This window comes from Acomys minous, assembly GCF_964271855.1.
Source record: "Acomys minous genome assembly, chromosome: 1".
Taxonomy (NCBI): Eukaryota; Metazoa; Chordata; class Mammalia; order Rodentia; family Muridae; genus Acomys; species Acomys minous.
Window position 1 is genome coordinate 69,009,172 of NC_140483.1, and position 21,511 is coordinate 69,030,682.

Below are 21,511 nucleotides of genomic sequence, written 5' to 3' on the forward strand. Positions count from 1 at the left end.
TCCCAAGATCCGCTTTTCTCTCTCTGTCTCCCTCATGTTGTCTTTCAAGTGAGTCGTATCATTTTGCACAGGTTCTGGGGATCAAACTTAGGTCTTGATGCTTGACCGCTGTGTCCTGTTCTTCTCTCCAGACAGAAACCATCAGAGGCCATGGAGTAACTAATGCCTGTTAGGCAGCTGCTTCCCCCCACCCCACCCCCACCCCCGCCATCCCTGCCTGGCACAAGGCTGCAGGCTGACTCCTCTGACCACAGGGGTAATAGTTTCCTGGAACCGAGAGTGTGGCCCAGTCTTTATGTGACTTTCCCCACAGTGCGGGTGTAGCAGGATTCAGTTCATTAGAAAGCATCCAGGCCGGTGCCAGCCAGATGTGACCTTCCCACAAGAGGCAGGCCTGGGCGGGATGTAGAGTCCAAGCATTCAAGGGAAGGGTGAGCCAGCTTTAGAATGAAATTGGGGAGCGAGGTTGTGGGATGAGAAAGAACGCTGGTCAAATGTGAGCTGACTGGATAGAAACACACAGGCCCAGAGCCAAAGGCTATCAGCACAGGCCGAGATGCTGGCTCACTATGGGTCCAGCACAGCACAGCTGCCTGCCTGTCTAGAGTCCTCTATGTCCTCAGGGACCCGGTAGCATTCCCAAGATAGCTGACTGTGACTCAGGATGGTTCCTGAGCCTTTGACAAATCTAGGGTGGTGCAGCAAAAGGCTGGGCCTTCTCCATACCTTCAGCTCCATCCATTCCTATCAGGGACAGCGATTCCCTTAGAAGAACTCTGCACGTCTGTGTGTGCATACATGTGCAGTTCAGGGGAGAACCTGTCCAGAGCTGTCATTTGACTCTCAAGTGCCTGGGATCCTATCTAAAAGGCTGGCCCAGCACCTGACCCCACCCAGAAACATACGTACGTGTGTGTGTGTGTGTGTGTGTGTGTGTGTGTGTGTGTGTGTTGTGTGTGTGTGTGTGGTGTGTGTGTGTGTGTGTGTGGTGTGTGTGTGTGTGTGTGTGGTGTGTGTGTGTGTGATGTGTGATGTGTGTATGTGTGTGTGTGTGTGGTGTGTGTGTGTGATGTGTGTGTGTGTGTGTGTGTGTGTGTGTGTGTGTGTGTGTGTAGAGGGGAGAGAGAAAAAGATTAGGGACTGAACCCAGAGCCTGGGGCATACTGGGCAAGAGCTCTCTCAGTGAAATATCTCTAACCCTTTTTAATTGTATGTGTGTATGTGTACATGCTTGTGTGTGTGTGTGTGTGTGTGTGTGTGTGTACAGGGAGGCCAGAAATTGACATAAAGTGCCAGCTTTACATGGGTGCTAGGGGTCAAACTCAGACCCTCACGTTTCTGCAGCAAGCACTTTACTAGCTGAGCTGTCTGTCTCCCAGCCCCTTCCTTTTTTTTTTTTTTTTCTTCTTCCTGAGACAGAGTCTCTCAGTTGGCTCAGAACACCCTTAACCTTGGGATCCTCCCACCTCAGCCTTAGAGGAGGCTGCGGTGACAAGCCTGCGGTATCAGGTTCTACTAAATACATTTTAAACAAAGAACTTTGAAAATTCCAGTGCTGTTTTAAGAATCAAAGGAATGTCTCCTTGAAGGAACATTCTAGGGCCGGCATGAGAACTATTTGGGGCAGAAAGCGGCCTGTAGTTTTTCCTGTCAAACTCAGATGCCTGTCTGGACCAGTAAGGAGACTGTTATGGCAAAGAGCTACTTAGAAATTAACTCTAGAACACATCTGCCTTGTCCTGAACACTGACTGGTGTCCATGAGACTTCTTCCTGGGGTTGAGGACACACTGCAGGGAGCCTTCCTCTCTGGAGGGTCACAGGGTGGATGTCCAATCAGATCGGAGACAAAGCTATGCAAGAGAAAAGTTCTTGGTGACTAATGGGCCCTGACAGATCCTGACCCACGCTCTTGGGCCAGCTAACACCCTGAGGCTAGGTATGGATCAGTGAGCTGATCTTCCCACTAGTGGTGGAGCCTCGCCAGCGCCTAGAAGGCAGGGCCTCGGGGTAAACCTGCCCCACAGTGACACCATGTGGCAGGTAGGTGGAGCTGCTGGAGAAGGAAACTGGCTTGTGGGGGACGTGGCAGGGACTCACCAGCTGTTCAGAGGTCTTCTAGTTAATAGGTGGGCAGGAGTTAAAGCAGTTAAGGGGGTGGAGGATGTGACCAGACAGGCATTCGGTCACCTTTGTGGTCTGGCCACAGGCACTGCCTCTTCCTAGTCACGCTGCAAAAGGGTAGATATGGGGGCTCTAAGGCTTTTTGTGTGTTTTTTGTTTTTTTGAGGGGATGGCTGGTAGAGAAGAGAGCCATAAGTCCTTTTCAACAGGAACCTGGCCAGCCATGGATTAGGACCAGCACATTGCTCAAGCCAACCACGGATGCCTGAGTGGCCTGAGTGCTGAGCATCACAGACCCAAATGCTGACAATGGAAGGGGTCCTGCCAGGAGGAAAGACCCTTGGTAAAATTGAAGGTGTGAGCATGACAGAGAAAGCGGGGCTGGGATGAAGATTTGGAGGTTAGCAAGGAAAGCACAGGAGGTGGAAGAGAAAGGTGGGAGCCGGAACAAAATAGAATGTTTAAAATTTACTCCCCAGGGCTGAGGAGAGGCTGGGTGGGGGAAGAGCTTGCTGTGCAAACATGAGCACCCCAGGTTGGATCCCCAGCACTGATGTAAAACTGAGCGTGACAGCAAGTGCCTGTAGTCCTCCCAAACTAGAGCCGTTCTCAGGTAAGGCATCCCCCAGGAACCAGGGTACCATGGAAGCCTCCGGTTACCAGCAAGAGCCAGATAAGGGGCATAGGATGTGAGTGTTCGAGAGGCAGCCTGCTTCCGAGGCTGGCACTGTAGAGGTATCTGAGGAAAGGCAGCTGGTTGCTTAGGGAACGGAAACATTGGAAGAAGGGGAGAGGGTTCCTAAACTGGGGTCATGAGGCACATCTTAGCCGGTGCTGCCTCCACTTCCTCCTCCTCTTCTTCCTCCCTCCTCCTCCTCCTCCCTTTTCCTCCTCTTCCTCTTCCACTTTCTCTTCCCTCCTCTTCCTCCTCCTCTTCCATCTCCTCCTCTTCTTTCCTTCCTCTTTCTCTTCCCCCTTTTTTATTACATTCATTTGCTTGCAACACCTGTGTGGAGGTTAGCAAACAATTCATAGGAGTCAAGGCTCTCGGTCCACTGTGTGGGGATCAAGCTTAGAGCAACAGGCTTGGCAGCAAACACCTTTAACATGCTGAGGCATCGCCACGCTGGCCTCAGCCTTCTTCATGTTCCTTAAAGGCTCTGTCTCCCGGTCCCTTCCCCGAGACCCTGAAACGTGCACTCCCACACACCCATACAAGGACCCCAGTCTGCAGCGATGTCCCCTGATCATCTCACACCCTGCTAGCCCTCGGAGATTCCTGGCACCTGAGCTCTCATCCAGGAGCCATTACAGTTTCTGGCCAGGGCCCTTCCTACTGCATGGTTACCATTTCTGCCCGTGAGCATCTGCAGGAACTTTGGACATGGCACTTCCACTGTCCGGGCCGGTGCTGAGGAGGGCCAGCAGCTCATGTTGTCCCAGAGTCCCTCGCAGCCTGCAGAGAAGAGCCAAGCACTGGACTGGTATGGAGCATGGACCAAGGCTGCCCACCATCCTTCAACCCCAGGTCCCATTATGCACTGACACCTTGAACTCTGCCTTTCCAGGTTTGGGGCACAGATATAAACCATGGTCTCTGAACCCTCTAAATCTTCTCTCAAGCCCGCTAGGTGCACAAACACACCACATCTGTCTACCTTCTCACCTCCCCAGACCTCTGCAGCCTCTGCTGAGCCAATTCTTTCTGGCCAGGCCCACCCTTTTATCTCTCTTTCCCCTCTTTCCCTCCTTCCCTCCCTCTCTCTCTCTCTCTCTCTCTCTCTCTCTCTCTCTCTCTCTCTCTCTCTCTCTCTCTCACACACACACACACACACACACACAGAAAGAGAGAGAGAGAGAAATAGGAAGAGAGGAGTAAAGAAGAAAGGAAAGGGAGGGAAAGAGGAAGGGAAGTAAAAGAAAAGGCACAAGGCCCCTTGGAAGCCATACAATTGATGTGACCAACGCCTGGAAAGAATATGGCTACAGAGACCAGATCACAGTCAGCCTTGCAGAGCGACCGTCCCCAGCCAGGTGCAGAAGGGCCCTGTGGCCAGAGACAAGGATCTGTTAGCTATTATCCACGCAGAGCGGTTTGAGGTGTTTCCAAGAAATTCTAAGGCAAGAGGAGGGATCAGGTGCAGGGAGGATGGAGGGAGAAAGTACTGGGAGAAAGTACTGGAATTGGGGGGGGGGGCATCTCGGGGACGGGCTAGAAACCTCGTGCAGTGGAAACTCCCAGGAATCGATGGCGGTGACCCTAGCTAGGATTCCTAGCAGTGGGGATTACAGAGGCTGAACCAGCCATCTCCTGTAACCAGACAAGACTTCCAGGGAAGGGGCTGAGACACCAACCCAGCCAGCCACAAAACCTTCGACCTACAATTCATCCTGACAACAAGATGTGCTGTAGTAAACATGGCACGGAAATTGTGGGAGTGACCAACCAATGGCTGGTCCAATTTGAGAGCCATGCCATGAGAGAGATCCCATCCCTGACACTGCCTGGAGGACCAGGCCCCAGAGGCTTGAGAGCCCAGAGACCCACGACAGAACCCAACATGAATGGGAAAAAAAAAAGTCAATGAAATGATTCCTAATGATATTCTGCTATACTCATTGATTAATGCCTAGCCCACTTGTCATCAGAGAGGCTTCACCCGGCAACTGATGGGAACACATGCAGAAACCCACAGCCAAACATTAGGTGGAGCTCCGGAGAATCCTGTGGAAGTGGAGAAGAAAGGATTGTAGGAGTCAGAAGGATCAAAGGCACTACAAGAAAACCCACAGAATCAACTAACTTGGGCCCATAGGGTCTCACAGAGACTGAACCATCCACCAGAGAGCCCGTGGGTGGGGGCGGGGGGAAGGTGCCTATTCTTACTGCTATCCATGGGAGGCCCGCCCTTTTCCAAAGAGAAATGAAGGAGGAGTGGAGGAGGAGGGGGCAGGCCGAGGGGAGGTGGTGGAGGGGGACTGGAAGGAGAGGAGGGTGGGGGAAATTGCTGTCAGAATGTAAAAATGATAAACAAACAAACAAGAAAGAGAAACACTAAGGCTTAAGTGTCAGCTACCCTCAAGAGAATGAAGTCAAAATAAAAGCCACAGCTCAGAAAGAACGGTCTGCCGCCACCTAGTGGAGACTATAGGCTCCTCCAGGCTTGGAAAGCCCTTGAGTCAGCTCCAGGCCCCAGGTGGATCCCAACACCATGTGTGCCTGTGTGTTGCCTCAGAGGCCGATCTAGGGTGAAGTGGGACTGAGAAAAGGGGGAATACCAAGCTAAAGCGAAGAGTGGGGTCTTGGGGATCTTCAGGGCCCCAGCTAGCAGAGTGCCTGGCTCACAGGGAGCCAGCCTCTGCCAACTTTCACTTTTTCCTGTGTTGGTCCACAAGGGCCACCCTCAGTCCTGGCTTATTTATAAATCAGCACAGATGGCTGCTGATAACCTGGGACTATTTCTGGACTTGGAACACACCTGCTCTGGGACCCTGCACCTGCTGATGGGGGTCACCTGCGAGCCCACAGTTCCTCCTTGCCTGACGAGAGCACTTTAGACACGATACAAGTGGTTGCATGACATGATCAATGCTAGGGGATTGTAAACCTCCAGGGGGTTGATTTAATGTGGATTTCATCTTGACAGAAAAGCACAAAAGTACGAAAAGTCCTGTGCCTCCTCACTCATGCTCAAGGGAGACCAACCAGCTGGCAGAGACAAGAAGAGAGCGGCTGGCACGCCTCACTTGAAGAAAATGACAGGACACCAAGGCCTCGAGGTCTTTCTGGAGGTCACACAGGCCCTACATGACAAAGCTAGATGCATGCCCAGGCCTGTTATAACCACAGAACCTACAAATATCTGGCTACTATACTATCCTTCTGGAACATTCTTCTTGTGGGGAGAGCCAGAAACTTTCCCCATCCCACTCTGAGAGGGTGATGGCTTCTGTAAACCAAGTAATAAGTTTCACAGTGGAACAGCAGCTTGGGTCATGACCCGGAGCCATTCCCACAGAGTGGACTTGGTCACCTCCCTCCAAAGAGCTGAAGAGTTAATTTTTATTTGTGGTAAGTATTCCAGGCTGGGTGACACTCCATGAGTGGCGTTTCCTGTAATCCATCTGGCTTTCAAACATTAACCTCCACCTGAGAGAACCAAGAGCTTAACCATTAACCCCAGGCCCCCAGCAGAGTGCTCCCTACAGCTCCCACACACACACAGGAGCCAAGATGGAACCTTGGGAAGGATTAAGATCTGAGTTTCTGGTCGTGGTGGCGCACTTGGGAGGCAGAGGCAGGAGGAATACTGTGAATTCAAGGCCAGCCTGGTCTACAAGCGAGTCCAGGACAGCCAGGGCTACACAGAGAAACCCTGTCTTGAAAAAAAAAAAGCAGAGTTTCTTGGGAACCCACTGATGTGGGAAGGCAGGTGAGGTGGGCAGCACAACCCCTCTTGGGTCAGAGCACATGACACCTGCCTGGTTCTAAGAACAACCCTCAACCAACTCTCCGCCCCCCACCTCTCTGTCTGTCTCTCTCTGTGTCTCTGTCTCTCTCTCTGTGTGTGTCTTTCTCTGTCTCTGTCTGTCTGTCTGTCTGTCTGTCTGTCTCTCTCTCTCTCTCTCTCTCTCTCTCTCTCTCTCTCTCTCTCTCTGTCCCTATGTATTTTATGAGTGTGGATGAGTGTGGTTATCAGAAGACAAACTCAGAAGGTTCAATAATTTGCTATGCTCACACAGCCAGTGAATGCCAGTCAGCATTCCCTAAACAAGAACACTAGGGCTGACTAGTGGGGCCTTCGGAAGCCGGGAGTGGGTGCTATACATGGCCATATTTGCTAAGACGCTCCCTGGCAGGGCCAGGCAGATGGCTCAGTAGTTAAGAGCACTTATTACTCTTGCAAAGGATCTAAGTTCGAATCCCAGCACCCACACAGTGGCTCCACAACCTTAAAACTTCAGTTCCACAGGATCCAGTGTTGTCCTCTGACTCTTCTGGCACCAGAAATGCACATAGTACATGTACATATGTGTAGGAGAAATCCCATACATGTCAAATAAAATAAATAAATCTAAAAATAAATTTTAAAGGGTTAAGGATGCTTCCTAGCCCTTATAGGGCTTTCAGAGAGGGGCCATCAGATGTCACCCAGTAACCAAAGACATGCCTCCACCTAGTGCCGGATGAACTCTCTCAGCGTGGTGCTCTCAAGACAAGTCTGTTCTGAGATCCTGAGTCTGCACCGCAAGCATCAGATGTGTTCTTTCCCCCTTACTCCAGCCATGATGGTGCCAAGCTGTCCCTCCTACCTGACTCATCACAGTGGGCCAAGAGTGTGGGTGAGAGGCCAACAGCCCTGTGAGGCACTTCCCACCAAACCTTCCCTTTGGGCTGGGGAGGCGTCTGGTAAAGTGCTTGCTATACAAACATGAGGACTTGAGTTTTGACGCCCCCCCCCCAGAACCCACATAAAGCCAGGTGTAAAGTCACACCTCTGCAATCCCAGCATTCCTGTGGAAGGAAGATACAGAAAAGTCCCTGGGAGCTCTACGGCCAGAGAGCCCGACATGGGCAGCAGTGTTGAGACCTTGTCTCAAACAAATTGAGGGGCAAGGACCAGTTGTCCTCTGACTTCACACACACACACACACACACACACACACACACACACACACACACAGAGACATACATGTGTCATACACACCCAGTACATATGCACACACTCAGAGATTTATAAACTAACAGAAACAAACAAATAAACAAATAAACTCACCTTGATAAACTGTGTAGGCAGGAGCAGATGGTGAGAATGCACTGGCTGTTCCCAGAGAAAGGAGGTGTGAAAATGCTGGCTTCTGAGTCCATGTAGACCATGTACCCAATTGGACAGCCAGTGGAGTGGACAAAACTAGACCCACCCCGGACGTCCCACCTGGTCCCAAGGGCAGGTGTCCCACCCCAGATGACTGGACAGGATCCACATGTGGAGCACACCTGGGAGGCCTCCTACCTGATGCCGTCTCCAGGCCCGGATCTCCTCTCTTCTCTCTGGAGAGTTCCTGCAGGCACTGAGCCCGTTCCTCCAGCAACACTCGCCGCACATCACACAATCGGGGCAGCGCTCCGAGCTGCGTGTCAAAAACCAATGGTTCTCACCAGTGTTGCTGATGGATCCTGCCTCCCTCAAGAACAGGTAGGCAGACGGGTGATGGTGGGGGTGGGGCTGTCAGCTGGTCTACATCAGCACCAAAGTTGTTGTGAGGACAACCTCACACCACGAGAAAGACCTAACTCTCCACCTGGCTGCCTCAAAGCCACTGTAAAGGAGGGGATCTTTGCTACTTCTAGGTTGGAGACAAAGTCATCTCCATGGATACCAACCCTCTCCCTCATGGTCAGGAATGAGGGAAGAAGAGGAAGAGGAGCATCTGAAGTCCCACCCCCCTTCAAGGGTGCACCTACCATGACTTCCCACTTGGTCCTCACTTAAAATGTCTCCCATCTCCCAACAGCACCAAGAGTGGGTAACTCTTCAACACATGGGGTTTAGGGAACACAATCAGTTTTTAGAAAAGAAGTTCTTAAGTGTAATTCTAGAAAGCATGCACAAGCTCATGTGATTAAAAAGTATATGATGTCGACAAAAGGAGTCCAACGGTCTCCAGAAAGGCATAGAGATGCCTCTTGTTTTGGGGTCCTACTCAGCCTGTTCTCAGTAGAAGTTATCAGGGCAAGACTGCAGCGAAGACCCTCTGAGGACTAATGATCTTTCCTTCCCAGAATTCCAGCCCCACCCTCCAGCTTACAGCGTCTCTCCATAAGCCTGCCCACTTCTCTGAATTATTCTGAAAAGCTCAGCTTCGCCTTTCCTTCTTTGTACTTCGCTCTAAACATGCTTTCTCCGGTACTTTAGGGTTCTTCACTCTTTTTCTAAAGGGCTCCTTGTCACCGTGTGGCTGCACGGTCAAGCCAGCCGAACTCAAATGTCACAGTTATTTTTAACTCCTCCGTTCTCCTCCTCCAGGCAGCTGTTGAGATTTACAGCTTACCTGGCCTGGAATTTCTCTCTTAAAATTGACCTGGAGCTTCAAAAAAAAATGCATTTAAGCAATGGGGATGTGGCTCAGTTGGAAGCATGTATGTAGCTTGGATGAAGCCCTCGGTTTAGTCCCCAGCACTACAAGAACCAGGTGTGATGGTACGTGTCTGTAACCCTAGCATATGGGAGGTCAGGCCAGAGGATCAAGGTCTAAATAAGATCCTGTCTTTTTAAAAAAAAATGTCTAATGCACCTGCCTGGTGAGCACCATGCTCCTGCACAACAGCAGCACAGCATGATGTGGCTGACTGCCAGCACCCAGCTTCATCAGAAACGACAAGACCGCAGATCTCTAACCAGAGAAATGACCCAAACGTGAAAGCCTCAGCACAGCTTCTCCAGAATACTTGTCACCTTCTCACCATTGCAGTGTCACAGGGACCAAGGATCATCTGCGAGTCTGGAGCAGACTTGCTGGAGTATCTGGTCATGTATTTAATCGGTGTTAGGCAGCACGGCACTATTTCCACATCAGCTGCAAAGCTCATACGCTGTGAGCCTTGCCACGGCTCTGGCTTCCTCAGTTCCTCCTCAAACCTGTTGTTCCTCTGTTGTTCTAGTTTATTCTTGTGTGTGTGTGTGTGTGTGTGTGTGTGTGTGTGTGTGTGTGTGTTAATGTTTGTGCGTGTATGTACACGTGTGTGCATGCTTTCGTGGAGAGGCCAGAGGTTGATGTTAGATTTTTTTTTTTAAATCACATGCCACATTATTTTTTTGAGACAGAGTCTCTCCCTGTACCTGGAGCTCGCTGTTTCAGCTAGCGTCCTAGTTGGGTTGGTTTTGTTTGTTTGTTAAGTTGACACAGCTATAGTTATCTGCAAGGAGGGAACACAACTGAGCAAGTGCTTCCATGAGACTGGCCTGTAGGCAAGCCAGCGAGACATTTTCTTAACTAGTGATCGATGTTGAGGTGTGCAGCCCACTTTGGTGGTGCCACTCCTAGACTGGTGGCCCTGTGCGGTATAAGAAAGCAGAGTAAGTAAGTCATAAGGAGCAAGAAGTGCCAGAGGGAACACTCCTCCATGGCCCCTGCTGCAGTTCCTGTCCTGAGATCCTGTTCACCCCTCCGTGGCCCCTGCTGTAGTTCCTGTCCTGAGATCTTGTTCTAACTTCTTTTGAGGATGGATCACAAACTGTAAGATGGAATAAACCCTCTTCTCCTCAAGTTTCTTTTTGTCGTGGGTGTTTTTATCACAGCAGGAGGCAGCCTGTCCCCAGTGTGTGCAGGAATTTTCACACGTGCATTTGGTATGCCTGTGGGCTAGGGAGATGGCTCAGGACTTGCCTTGCAAGCAGACGGCCTCCATTCCATCCCCAAAATCCACATTAACAAAGAAAAATGAGCTGGGCATCATGTTCATAACATCGTTTATACATGGATGAAATTCTCAAAGGATAAAGTAAACTATTTTTTAAATGCCAGGCTTATAGAAGGGCACTTGTAATCCCACTGCAGAAAGATGAAGACAGGAAGATGCCTGGAGCTCACTGAAAAGTTCCAGGCCACTGAGAAACCCTGTATCAAAACAGAGCAAGAACAAGGTGGGCAGTGCCTGAGGAACAGCTAGGTTCGCCTTCTGCCTTCTACAAATACAAATGTACACACATGTATATGCACCAACACCTGCATGCACACATGTACGCAAACACGCAGACACATGTATGTGCAGTATTGATGACTTTGCATGAAATTCACAGGAGAAAAAAGGTAAATAAAGATGAAACTGCTGAAGTTTATAGATACAAAATTCCTTTAAGCAGTTAAAACACACATACAATTTCTATGAGTAAGAATTCCTGCTCATCTCTCTTGCACCAGGATCTGAGAGGTTAAAAGGAAACTCTTGGTTAAAAGCCATACTCTTGCCCTAATTTTTGCCTCTTTCCCCTTGGCAACCATTTTTAGCTCCTTTCAGTTGCTCATTTTCATTTTTACCTCCATATGTTTTAAAACATCAGCCATCGGTTTTTCTCTCTCTGTCTCTCTCTCTGTTTCTGTTTCTTTCTGTCTCTGTCTCTCTCCCTCCCTCCCTCCCTCCCTCCTTCCTTCCCTTCCCATGTATATGAGTGTGCATTCATGCATGTAGACGTGTGCATCTATATGTGGAGACCCGAGGACAGCCTTGCAAGCATGAGAGCCTCTAACACCGCCCATCTTGTTTTGTCTTGTTCTGCTCTGTTCCGTTCTGAGACAAGGCCTCTCCCTGGCCTGGAGCTTAACGAGAAGACTAGGCTGGCTGAACAGCAAGGCCCCTACTATTTAGCCATCTCTGCCTCCCAAGCATGCCACTGTGCCCAGCTCTTTTCTTTTTGTGTGGGTTCTGCGATTGAACTATTCTTAAGATTTATGGTGGTTCTTTTTTTTCTTTTTCTTTTTTTTCTTTTTTTTTTCTTTTTTTTTTTTTTTTAGTATATGTGTATATCTGTGAATGGATGTGCATGAATGCAAGTACCTACAGAGGCCAACAGAGGGCGCCAGACTCCGGGGGCTGGACGTTGAGGAGGTTGTGGAACCACCTGAGAACCAGTCCTTGCTCTTAACCACAATCTCTCTAGCTCCCCACCCCTTGCCCCACATTCTTAAAACAGCAACACTATTTCTTGGATTATTGGGATATCTTCTCAAACTTCCTATTAAGGGCGTTAAGGATTTAGATGTTTTAAATTCTCCCTAGAAATATTTCTCACTCCAGATTCCGTACACTCTGTTCGCATCACTTTCAGTGAAAGCAGTACTCAGTGTTTATAATGGCTTCTTTTGACAGTGAAATGCTGTTGGCTGTTGAAGCGAGTCCCATAAGGCGATTATGTGACCTTGGGCATTTTGTTTTCCCTGGGGTCAATAATTGCGGTGCTTTTTCATTTGATCGGTTTCTCTGAACCTGTGACTGACTTTTGTTTTCCTCCTTCCCACACTTTTTCTAGAATTCCTGCCAGTTGAATGGTGGCCATATGAATCAGCCCTCTGCCTTTTATCTTCCTGAATTCTTTTCTACCATTTCCTTTTTGTAGTCATTTCCATGAAAGAGTTCCTGGCTATTACCTGGGGAAGCTTTTATTTGTTTTGTTCTCTTGTGAGACAGGTTCTCAAACAGGCCAGGCTAGCTTTAAACTCTCCAGGTAGCCAAGCATGACTTTGAACTTCTGATCCTCCTGCCTCCATCTCTCTTCACCCCCCATGCCCACTGCTAGGATTACAAGCAAATACCCTCTGGGGCTTGAACCCAGGGTCTTACCCATGCTAGGCAAGCAGTACATTAATTGAGCCACATCCTCAGCCCTACTTTTTAAAATTATTTTAATCTTATATTTTAATTCAATTTTAGTATTGCCAAGGTATAGCCTGTGCTAATTTTCTTTAAGGTTTGTTTTTACTTATATGCATATACTTGTATGAAATTATGTTCACTGTGTGCCTGCAGTGCCCTTGGAGGCCAGAAGAGGGCTCTGATCCTCTGGAACTGGAGATACAGGCAGTTGCAAGCCACCATGTGGATGCTGGGGACTGAACCTGTGTCCTCCACAAGAGCAGCACACACTCTTAACCACCAAGCCATCTCTCCAGCTCCAATGACGCCCTTTCTAAAAACTGGCACTCGAGCTGTCATCTCTGTGAGTCTTTGCACATCCAACAGTGTCTTTGTGGGGAATGTCACTGCCTGTCTTAACACTCAGTGAAGGCTGGGCCTGCAATAGCACACAAGCTCATATTTGCTGTTGGATGGTCCTCTGACACCCACCATCTCTGTCTTTGGGATGTTTATTGTTCCTTCTTCATCTGAGAGCCACCAACTCCTCCCTGGGAGTAGCCCTGCACGTCTGTGTTTGTTTCTCTGTGAGCCCAGCTCACTGATTCAGCCATAGGGTAAAAAAGTTACTCAGTTTGGGACAACAATCTGTATGCTCCTAGGTTCTTAGCCTTGCAGTGTCTTAATATCAGCCCACCCTGCTCACCAAGCAGATGGATTTAAAGCTGTGGGCAGCCATAGTCTGTCCTTGAGAAAGCAACGGAAGAATCCAGCCCAGTTTGGAGGTGGGGTGGGGGGGTGTGGTGTGGTGGTGAAGCAGACATCAACAGAGGAAAGGAAAGACGCTGAGTTCTATTGGCTATTGTGAGTTTAATTTCGGGCTCTTAAACCTGAGAAGACAAAATAAAAAATGACAGGATTTTTAAATCTGCCCAGTTCTTGGGGGCATGTAAGAGGCTTGGTTGGTGAACTGTTATGCAAGTATGAGGACCTGGGTTCAAATCCCCAGCACCCATGTAAAAAGCTGGGCAAGGGCGGGGGCGGGGGCTGAGATGGAAACAGAGGAATCTAAGAGAACCCCTTGGTCTTGCTTGCCAGCTAGCCTAGCCAAATGTGCAAGGCCCAGGTCCCTGTCTTAAAAAAACAAAGTGAGGCCTATGGAGATGGTTCAGGAAATAAAGTGTTTGCTATGCAATCACAGGGACCACCAGAACCCTCAGAAATTCCTGGAAGGCATGGTGGCATGCCAGGAATCCCAGCACCCAAAAAGTAGATTCAAGGGTTCCCAGGGGAAGCTGTCTAGGTAAATTAGCATAATTGTCAAGATCTGAGTTCAATGAGAGACTGCCTCTGATGGGGGCTGTAGAGACGGCTCAGCAGTACACCAAGTGAAGCTGTGTAAAATTGGCCGGTTAATAAAATTAACTAAGAGCCTATAGCTGGGCAGAAGAGAAGTAGGCGGAGCTTAGGTTCCCAGGCTAGAGATCAAAGGAGGAGCAAGAGAGGGCGCAGAAGGTGAAACAGGAAAGGAAACTGGGGAGAAGAAAGTTGCCATAAGCAGTAAAGACCATGAGCACGTGGCTACAAGGGCTGGCCTGGTGGAGCAGAAGCAGCAGGGCAGGAACAGTTACGGCTTGGGGTGTGTAGCTGGGAAACAGCAAAATGGCTGAGAGGGCTGATACTTGCCTGGTTTCTGTGCTTTAAGTCTAAAAGATCTTCGTCTTGATTATTTGAGAACTAGCTGAGGTAGAGCAGAATCTAATATTAACTCACCAACACACACATACAAATCTAAATGCTGAAAGTGAAAAGATTCAATGTCACCTTGCTCCCCACATTCCATGATGCAATCACTTGCCCAACCACTTGAGTGTGCAAAGAAATAATTTAGTGTGCAGAGCAATGACTCAGTTTATACAGTGAAAATTATTAAGAAGGGAACTCACTTGTATTTGGCCAAACATCTCCATCAAACATTAATTGGCATGTCTATATGCCCAGCAGTCTGCTAATCTCTGAGGACACAGGGGGAATGGGAGATGACTTCCAGTCTCGGAGCACAGGGTCTTCAGTGGGTACAGAGAGGTCAGTGTGTGGCGGTAAGGGTTTTGATGGAGGAGATACTGGGTGGACAACATGGCGGGGGGGGGGGGGGGGGTCATGGGGACAGCAGGAAAGGGCAATGCTTACCCCGAGTGCTGAGGTGAGCATGCTATGTTTAGATGAAGAGACATGGAAGGGCCTCTGTGTGGGGAACCAACTGGCAAGTAGGATGACCTAAGTACAGAGAGGTGAGGTGGATAGACGGCAGGCCTGCCCCAGATGGTCATTTGGTGACATCAACAAAGCAGAGGGTCAATAACCACCGGGAGAAGGATTTTATGAGGCTGAGGAGATGCAGCATGAGGAAGCACACAGAGGCAGATGGCAGGCAGGAGCACAGGGCAGCAGGATTCGTGCCTCATGACCCCGTGACCCCCATGATTGTGCCCTTTCTATTTCTCAGATGATGTGTTGCTATGACTTGAATGTGTCACCAAGGTTGGAAACTCAACTCAATTCCCAATACACCACACACACACACACACACACACACACACACACACACACACACCTGCATGTGTGAAAGCCAAAGGACAATCTTGGGTGTGGTGCTCAGGAATACTTTCTACCTCCTTTGATTCAAGAGCTCTCATTGGCCTGACGCTCACTAGTTAGACTAGACTGTCCGCCAGGCCAGCAAGTCCCAGGGATGTTTTTCTCTCCTTAGTGCTGAGATTATAATCATGAACCGACCACCATGCTTGATGCTTTGACCGGTGTCAGAGGGGTGGAACTCTAGCTCTTGAGGTTGCCAGGCAAGCGTTTACTGACTAAGCCGTCCTATCCGGAACACAAAACACATACAATTAAAAAACATTTTTTCCCAAAACTGTCTACTATGGAGCTGGCTGAGAAGCCTGATTCTGGGGGTGCCATGCGGGAGCCAGGCTGCAGCATGATAAAGTGAAGGCCATGAGCATCCAAGAAGCTGGCCACCAGGGGGCAGAGATGGGGCTGTGGAAGGAAGGGTCCAGAAAGCCGTTTCACCAGCCCTGAAGGGACTGGGCAAGCTGGGCAGCTATCAGAGAAAAGCTCTCAGTGTGACCTCACTTCTGAATGGAATCTGAAGAAGTCAGACACAGACAAGCGGGGCTGGGACAGACCTCAATGGGTGGCCATGCAAGATTTTATCACCCTGGGAAGGAAGCTCCTGAGGCGTGGGGACGCTGCTATAGCTTGGATCTAGAATGTTCCCCAAAGGCCCGTGTGTTAGAGGCTGAGTTCCTATCTTGGTGCTATTTGGAAGGTTGTAGAACTTTTAGAAGGCCAGAGTAAGTAAAATATAGGTCAGTGGGGGCTGGGGGGGGGGGCACGCTACAGTTCACCACGGCAGCAGGAGCCTGAGAGAGCTGATCACATTACTCACAGGAAGAAGTAAAAAGCAATGAATGTGTGCACAGTAACGCCCAGCTCCTTTCTCTAGTCCTGGACAATCAGAATCCCCTACCCAGAGAACGAGGAGAGCCTCAACAGCGGTCCACCTCAGCCCAGCCCAGACAACCCGTCAGTGACACTCCCTTCCCAGGGGACTCAAAACTGACCATCACACATTGTGCCTCTGAAGGAGGTTGGGAGAGGATTGGGGGGGGCCCAGCTCCTCCCCATCTTCGTTTTGCTTTTAGGTTAGAAAACTTGAAGTTTTGCCCCACGATGGGCTTCCACCATGATGCTGGGCTTCCACCATGATGCTGGGCTTCCACCATGATGCTGGGCTTCCACCATGATGCTGGGCTTCCACCATGATGCTGGGCTTCCACCATGATGCTGGGCTTCCACCATGATGCTGGGCTTCCACCATGATGCTGGGCTTCCACCATGATGATGGGCTTCCACCATGATGATGGGCTTCCATCATGATGATGGGCTTCCACCATGATGCTGGGCTTCCACCATGATGCTGGGCTTCCATCATGATGCTGGGCTTCCACCATGATGCTGGGCTTCCACCATGATGATGGGCTTCCACCATGATGCTGGGCTTCCACCATGATGCTGGGCTTCCACCATGATGCTGGGCTTCCATCATGATGATGGGCTTCCACCATGATGCTGGGCTTCCACCATGATGCTGGGCTTCCATCATGATGATGGGCTTCCACCATGATGCTGGGCTTCCACCATGATGATGGGCTTCCACCATGATGATGGGCTTCCACCATGATGCTGGGCTTCCATCATGATGCTGGGCTTCCACCATGATGATGCTGGGCTTCCATCATGATGCTGGGCTTCCACCATGATGATGGGCTTCCACCATGATGATGGGCTTCCACCATGATGCTGGGCTTCCACCATGATGCTGGGCTTCCACCATGATGATGGGCTTCCACCATGATGCTGGGCTTCCACCATGATGCTGGGCTTCCACCATGATGCTGGGCTTCCACCATGATGCTGGGCTTCCACCATGATGCTGGGCTTCCACCATGATGCTGGGCTTCCACCATGATGATGGGCTTCCACCATGATGCTGGGCTTCCATCATGATGCTGGGCTTCCACCATGATGCTGGGCTTCCATCATGATGCTGGGCTTCCACCATGATGCTGGGCTTCCACCATGATGCTGGGCTTCCACCATGATGCTGGGCTTCCACCATGATGCTGGGCTTCCATCATGATGATGGGCTTCCACCATGATGCTGGGCTTCCACCATGATGATGGGCTTCCACCATGATGCTGGGCTTCCACCATGATGCTGGGCTTCCATCATGATGATGGGCTTCCACCATGATGCTGGGCTTCCACCATGATGATGGGCTTCCACCATGATGATGGGCTTCCACCATGATGCTGGGCTTCCACCATGATGATGGGCTTCCACCATGATGATGGGCTTCCACCATGATGATGGGCTTCCACCATGATGATGCTGGGCTTCCACCATGATGCTGGGCTTCCACCATGATGCTGGGCTTCCACCATGATGATGGGCTTCCACCATGATGCTGGGCTTCCACCATGATGATGGGCTTCCACCATGATGCTGGGCTTCCACCACAGGCCCAGAGCAACAAGAGCCTGACTCATGACTCTCTGAAACTGTAAGCCCAAAATAACCCTTTCTCTTCATAAATCGACCATCCCTTGTATTTGTTTTAATGACGAAGGCTGAGCAACACAGGCAGGCAAGGTGTAGGGACTGGGCATGACAAGAAGGTGCCACAGTCTGAGTGCTTATGTCACCCCATCACACAGTGAAACCCTCATACCTAGTGTGGCCGTATTCGGAGATGGAGCCTCTCAGAATGCAATGAATGTTAGCAAGGAGGTAAGGGTAGGGGCCCTAAAAGATCCATGTTCTGTAAGAGGTGTCGTGGGGACAGAGCAGCTACCTAGAAGCCAGGGAGCGAACCCTCACCAGATACACAACCTACCAGTTGTTGATCTAGACTTCAGCTCCAGAACCAGGGAAAGAAAGCCTGATCAGTCTGTGGGGTGTGTGTATGTATGTGTGTGTGTGTGTGTGTGTGTGTGTGTGTATGTGTGTGTGTATGTGTGTATGTGTGTGTGTGTGTATGTGTATATGTGTGTATATGTGTGTGTATGTGTATGTGTGTGTATATGTGTATATGTGTGTGTGTATATGTGTGTGTATGTGTGTGTGTATATGTGTGTGTGTATGTGTGTGTGTGTATATGTGTGTGTGTATGTGTATATGTGTGTGTATGTGTATATGTGTGTGTATGTGTGTGTGTGTGTGTGTGTGTACCAGAGGTCAACCTGATGTGTTCTTCTTCACATGCTGCCCACCTTACTTTTTTGTTTGTTTTCTTTTTCCTTCATTTATTTTTTTGTTTTGTTTTGAGACTTGCCTGGAACTTACCAAGTACACTATGCTGGCTATCTAGGGACCCCCAAAGATCTGCTAGTCTCCACCTACCCCGAGCTGAGATGAAAAAGCATGAGTCTTTTTAAACACAGGGGTCAAATTTAGGTCCTTGTGCTTGCTGGACAAGCGCTTTGCCAACAAAGCCACCGCCCCAGTCCTCAGTATACAGTTTTTTTGTTTTGTTTTGTTTTTTTAAGGACAGCCTTGCTGACCAAGATGAATAGGAAGCAAAGAAGCAGAGGATGAACTGGAGACACATCTATCAGGGGATGCTAGCTGCTTAGAGGAAGTCCAGCCAGGTAGTCTTCACTCTAGAAATGACAGGCAAATCCATCAGCTGACGATGAGAGCGTGAGTCAGGAGGACAGGAATTCAAGTAGACGGGTCATATGACAGTGCCTCTGAGAGCCGTGGATGAGGGGAGCAGCATGGAGGGCTCCAGATAGAGTCCGTGGGTGTTCACTGAGGTTATGGGGCTAGGCTCTGAGCCTAACAGACTCGTCTCTCTATAAGGGACAGGATGGTCTGGGCTGCGGGCACAATTGACCAGGTCTGCCTAAGCCCATTAGAGTCCCGCAGTCAGAGTGGGCTGTCGCAGCCAAGAGCCCCAGGGTATTCTTACTTTTTCAAGTCCACACAGTGCTGAACAGCCTTCTATTTATTGTAAGCAAGTACGAGTAGATAGGATCTGTTGCAGGTTTAGCTCGGGTACCCCGAGTCTGGTGAAGGTCAGTGTCCTTCACAGCAGAGTGACTGGAGCCCAGTGAAGAGACACCGGAAGGGGCCACCACAACGGCAGAACGCTAATCCTGGAAGGTCCTTCTGGGCCACTCAGACCAGCAGGGGTGCTGGGAAGATGGCTCAGCTTCTGTTTGGAGAGTCTGGCTATCTCTGGACTGTTCTACGGACTGGGCACCAAGCCTTTGGAGACTATACAAGGTCTAAACTGTAGGGCTCAGGAGATGGCTCAGTGGGTAAAGTGACTGCATTCTATGTTCAAGGACCTGAATTCAAGTCCCAAAAACCCAGGCATGACACACACTGAGAAGTAGAGACAAGTGGGTCCCTGGGGTTTTCAAGGCCACTCAGCCCAGCCTAACTCCAGTGAGAGACCCTGTCTCAAAAAAGACCAAGATAGACAGGATCCCTTGGAATGGCACTCAAGGCTGACCTCTGACCTCTACACACATGTTTGTACACACACCAGATCCACACGTCTCTACCATCAATAGTGCCTCAACTCCAATCCACAAGTAACACCTATTTTTAGTCCTGTTGATATGCCTCTTGGACACATGACAGCCCTCCAGGCAATAGTTGTCACACAGGGGCAATTTGCCTGCTTGTATACCTAGAGCATTTGACAACGTCTACTGATATTTTCTGTAGTCACCGCTTTGAGGAGACAGTCCTGGCTCCTAATGTGGAGAGACCAGAGATGTTGACAGGGCTCGTACAGTGTACAGAGCTGCTGTATCTGGCCCACCTGTCAATAGAGTCATGGTGGGCCTGGGGCTGGGGCTCCATTGGTAGAGTGCTTGCTAACGTGCACCCAGATTCCAATCCCTGTACAGCGTACACTCGTCATGGTGCCACATACCTGCACACAGTAGGCAGAGGCAGGGGGATCAGAGGATCAAGGTCATCCTTAGTAACATAGGGAATTGGAGGCTATCCTGGGCTACATGAGACCTGTCTCCAAAAAAATTTTATTTTTTTAATCAAAGTTAAGAAACTCTGTTTGAATGGTGAGGCAGAAAGATTACAAGAGGCAGAAGTTACAGAGGACCGCCATAAGGCCATGTTTTCCTGACACACCGGGGCAATGGCACACATGAAGTAAGTCACTGCAGCTGCAGTTGCCTGAACAAATCAAGCCAGTCAACATGTCCCCGTGTGTCGGGGTGGGACTTATGAGACCCTCCCCACCTCTACTGAGGAGCTACTGGCAGCTAAACACTGATATGGAGATGGGGTCAGTTTTCCTCAGAGATGTGGTCTCTGGTAGGTTCCCCATGCTTTGGTGGATTGCCCCATACCCATGGGCAGCACAAACTACACACACTCCGTGGGTTACTGATGAGAGAGAGTGAGAAGGAGAGAGAGAGAGAGAGAGAGAGAGAGAGAGAGAGAAGGAGAAAGAGATGTAAATTTGGGAGGGGTGGGGATGGATCTGGGAGGAGTTAGGGGAATAAGTGGGAAGTAAATATGATCAAAATACATTGACAAAAATATAATAATAAAACAACAGAACTAGTTCAGAGAGCATAATAGTTAGAAAAAATATATATGTATGTGTTGTGCCTGCATGTATGTCTGTTGCCTTGTACAAACCTAGTGATTCTAATTTGTGACATTAAAAGCAGCCACAATAGTCATTGCTAGGGAAATGGACACAGGAGAGTTCCTGGGGATTACTGACCGGTCTGTCTAGCTTACTTGGTGAGTCCCAGGCCAGGGAGAGACCTTGCCTCAAAGAACAAGGTGGATAGCACCTGAGGAATAAAAGCCAGAAGTGGCTCTCTGGCCTCCTCCACGTGCACACACATGCACGTGCACACGTAAACATACACACAAAAGACACTCTTCTGTGACTGCTACAACCACTTCCTTCACTCACCATTATTCACATTACACTGAGGGGCGGGGTGGGTCCTAGGGATAAAACTGAAAAAGACCAGTTTCAGTGCTCACGCTACACAGCATGTGTCTGGTGGGATAGGGAGGTGTGTGTGTGTGTGTGTGTGTGTGTGTGTGTGTGTGTGTGTGTGTGCGTGTGTGTGTGTGTGTGTGTGTGTGTGTGTGTATGTGTATGGATGTGTGTGTGTGTGTGTATGGATGTGTTTGTGTACATATGTGTGTGTGCATGTGTATGTGTTTATGTACGTGTGTGTGTATGTGTGTATGTGTATGTGTGTGTTGGGGGGCAGATCTGATTGCCCCAGGAGAGAGTCCTTACAATTTATATGGAGGGAGGCAGTAGAGACGATGGTGTCCCCCCTGAGCAGTCACTGCTTTTTAGTCTCTACTTGCAAAGGGCCCTTCTGACACCTCCCCTGTAGGAAGAGAGCGAGGAGGAGAGAGATTAAAAACAAGCATGTC

The 21,511-nt window shown here is 49.7% G+C and overlaps 1 protein-coding gene across 5 annotated transcripts in view; it reads right to left on the bottom strand.

Annotated features, from left to right (window-relative positions):
- SCTR (secretin receptor) overlaps positions 1 to 21,511 on the bottom strand; it is a 52,462-nt gene that overhangs the window by 28,835 nt on the left and 2,116 nt on the right. For 2 of the 5 annotated variants that reach the window (XM_084783446.1, XM_084783445.1), the window contains exons 2-4: positions 8,138 to 8,255; positions 7,901 to 7,945; positions 3,472 to 3,579 (exon numbers count right to left, since the gene is read on the bottom strand). In XM_084783446.1, the coding sequence (XP_084639572.1) occupies positions 3,472 to 3,579; positions 7,901 to 7,945; positions 8,138 to 8,255 (271 nt within the window). The remainder of the gene's footprint in view (positions 1 to 3,471; positions 3,580 to 7,900; positions 7,946 to 8,137; positions 8,256 to 21,511) is intronic. The other 3 variants (XM_084783448.1, XM_084783447.1, XM_084783449.1) reach the window with 2 other exon arrangements.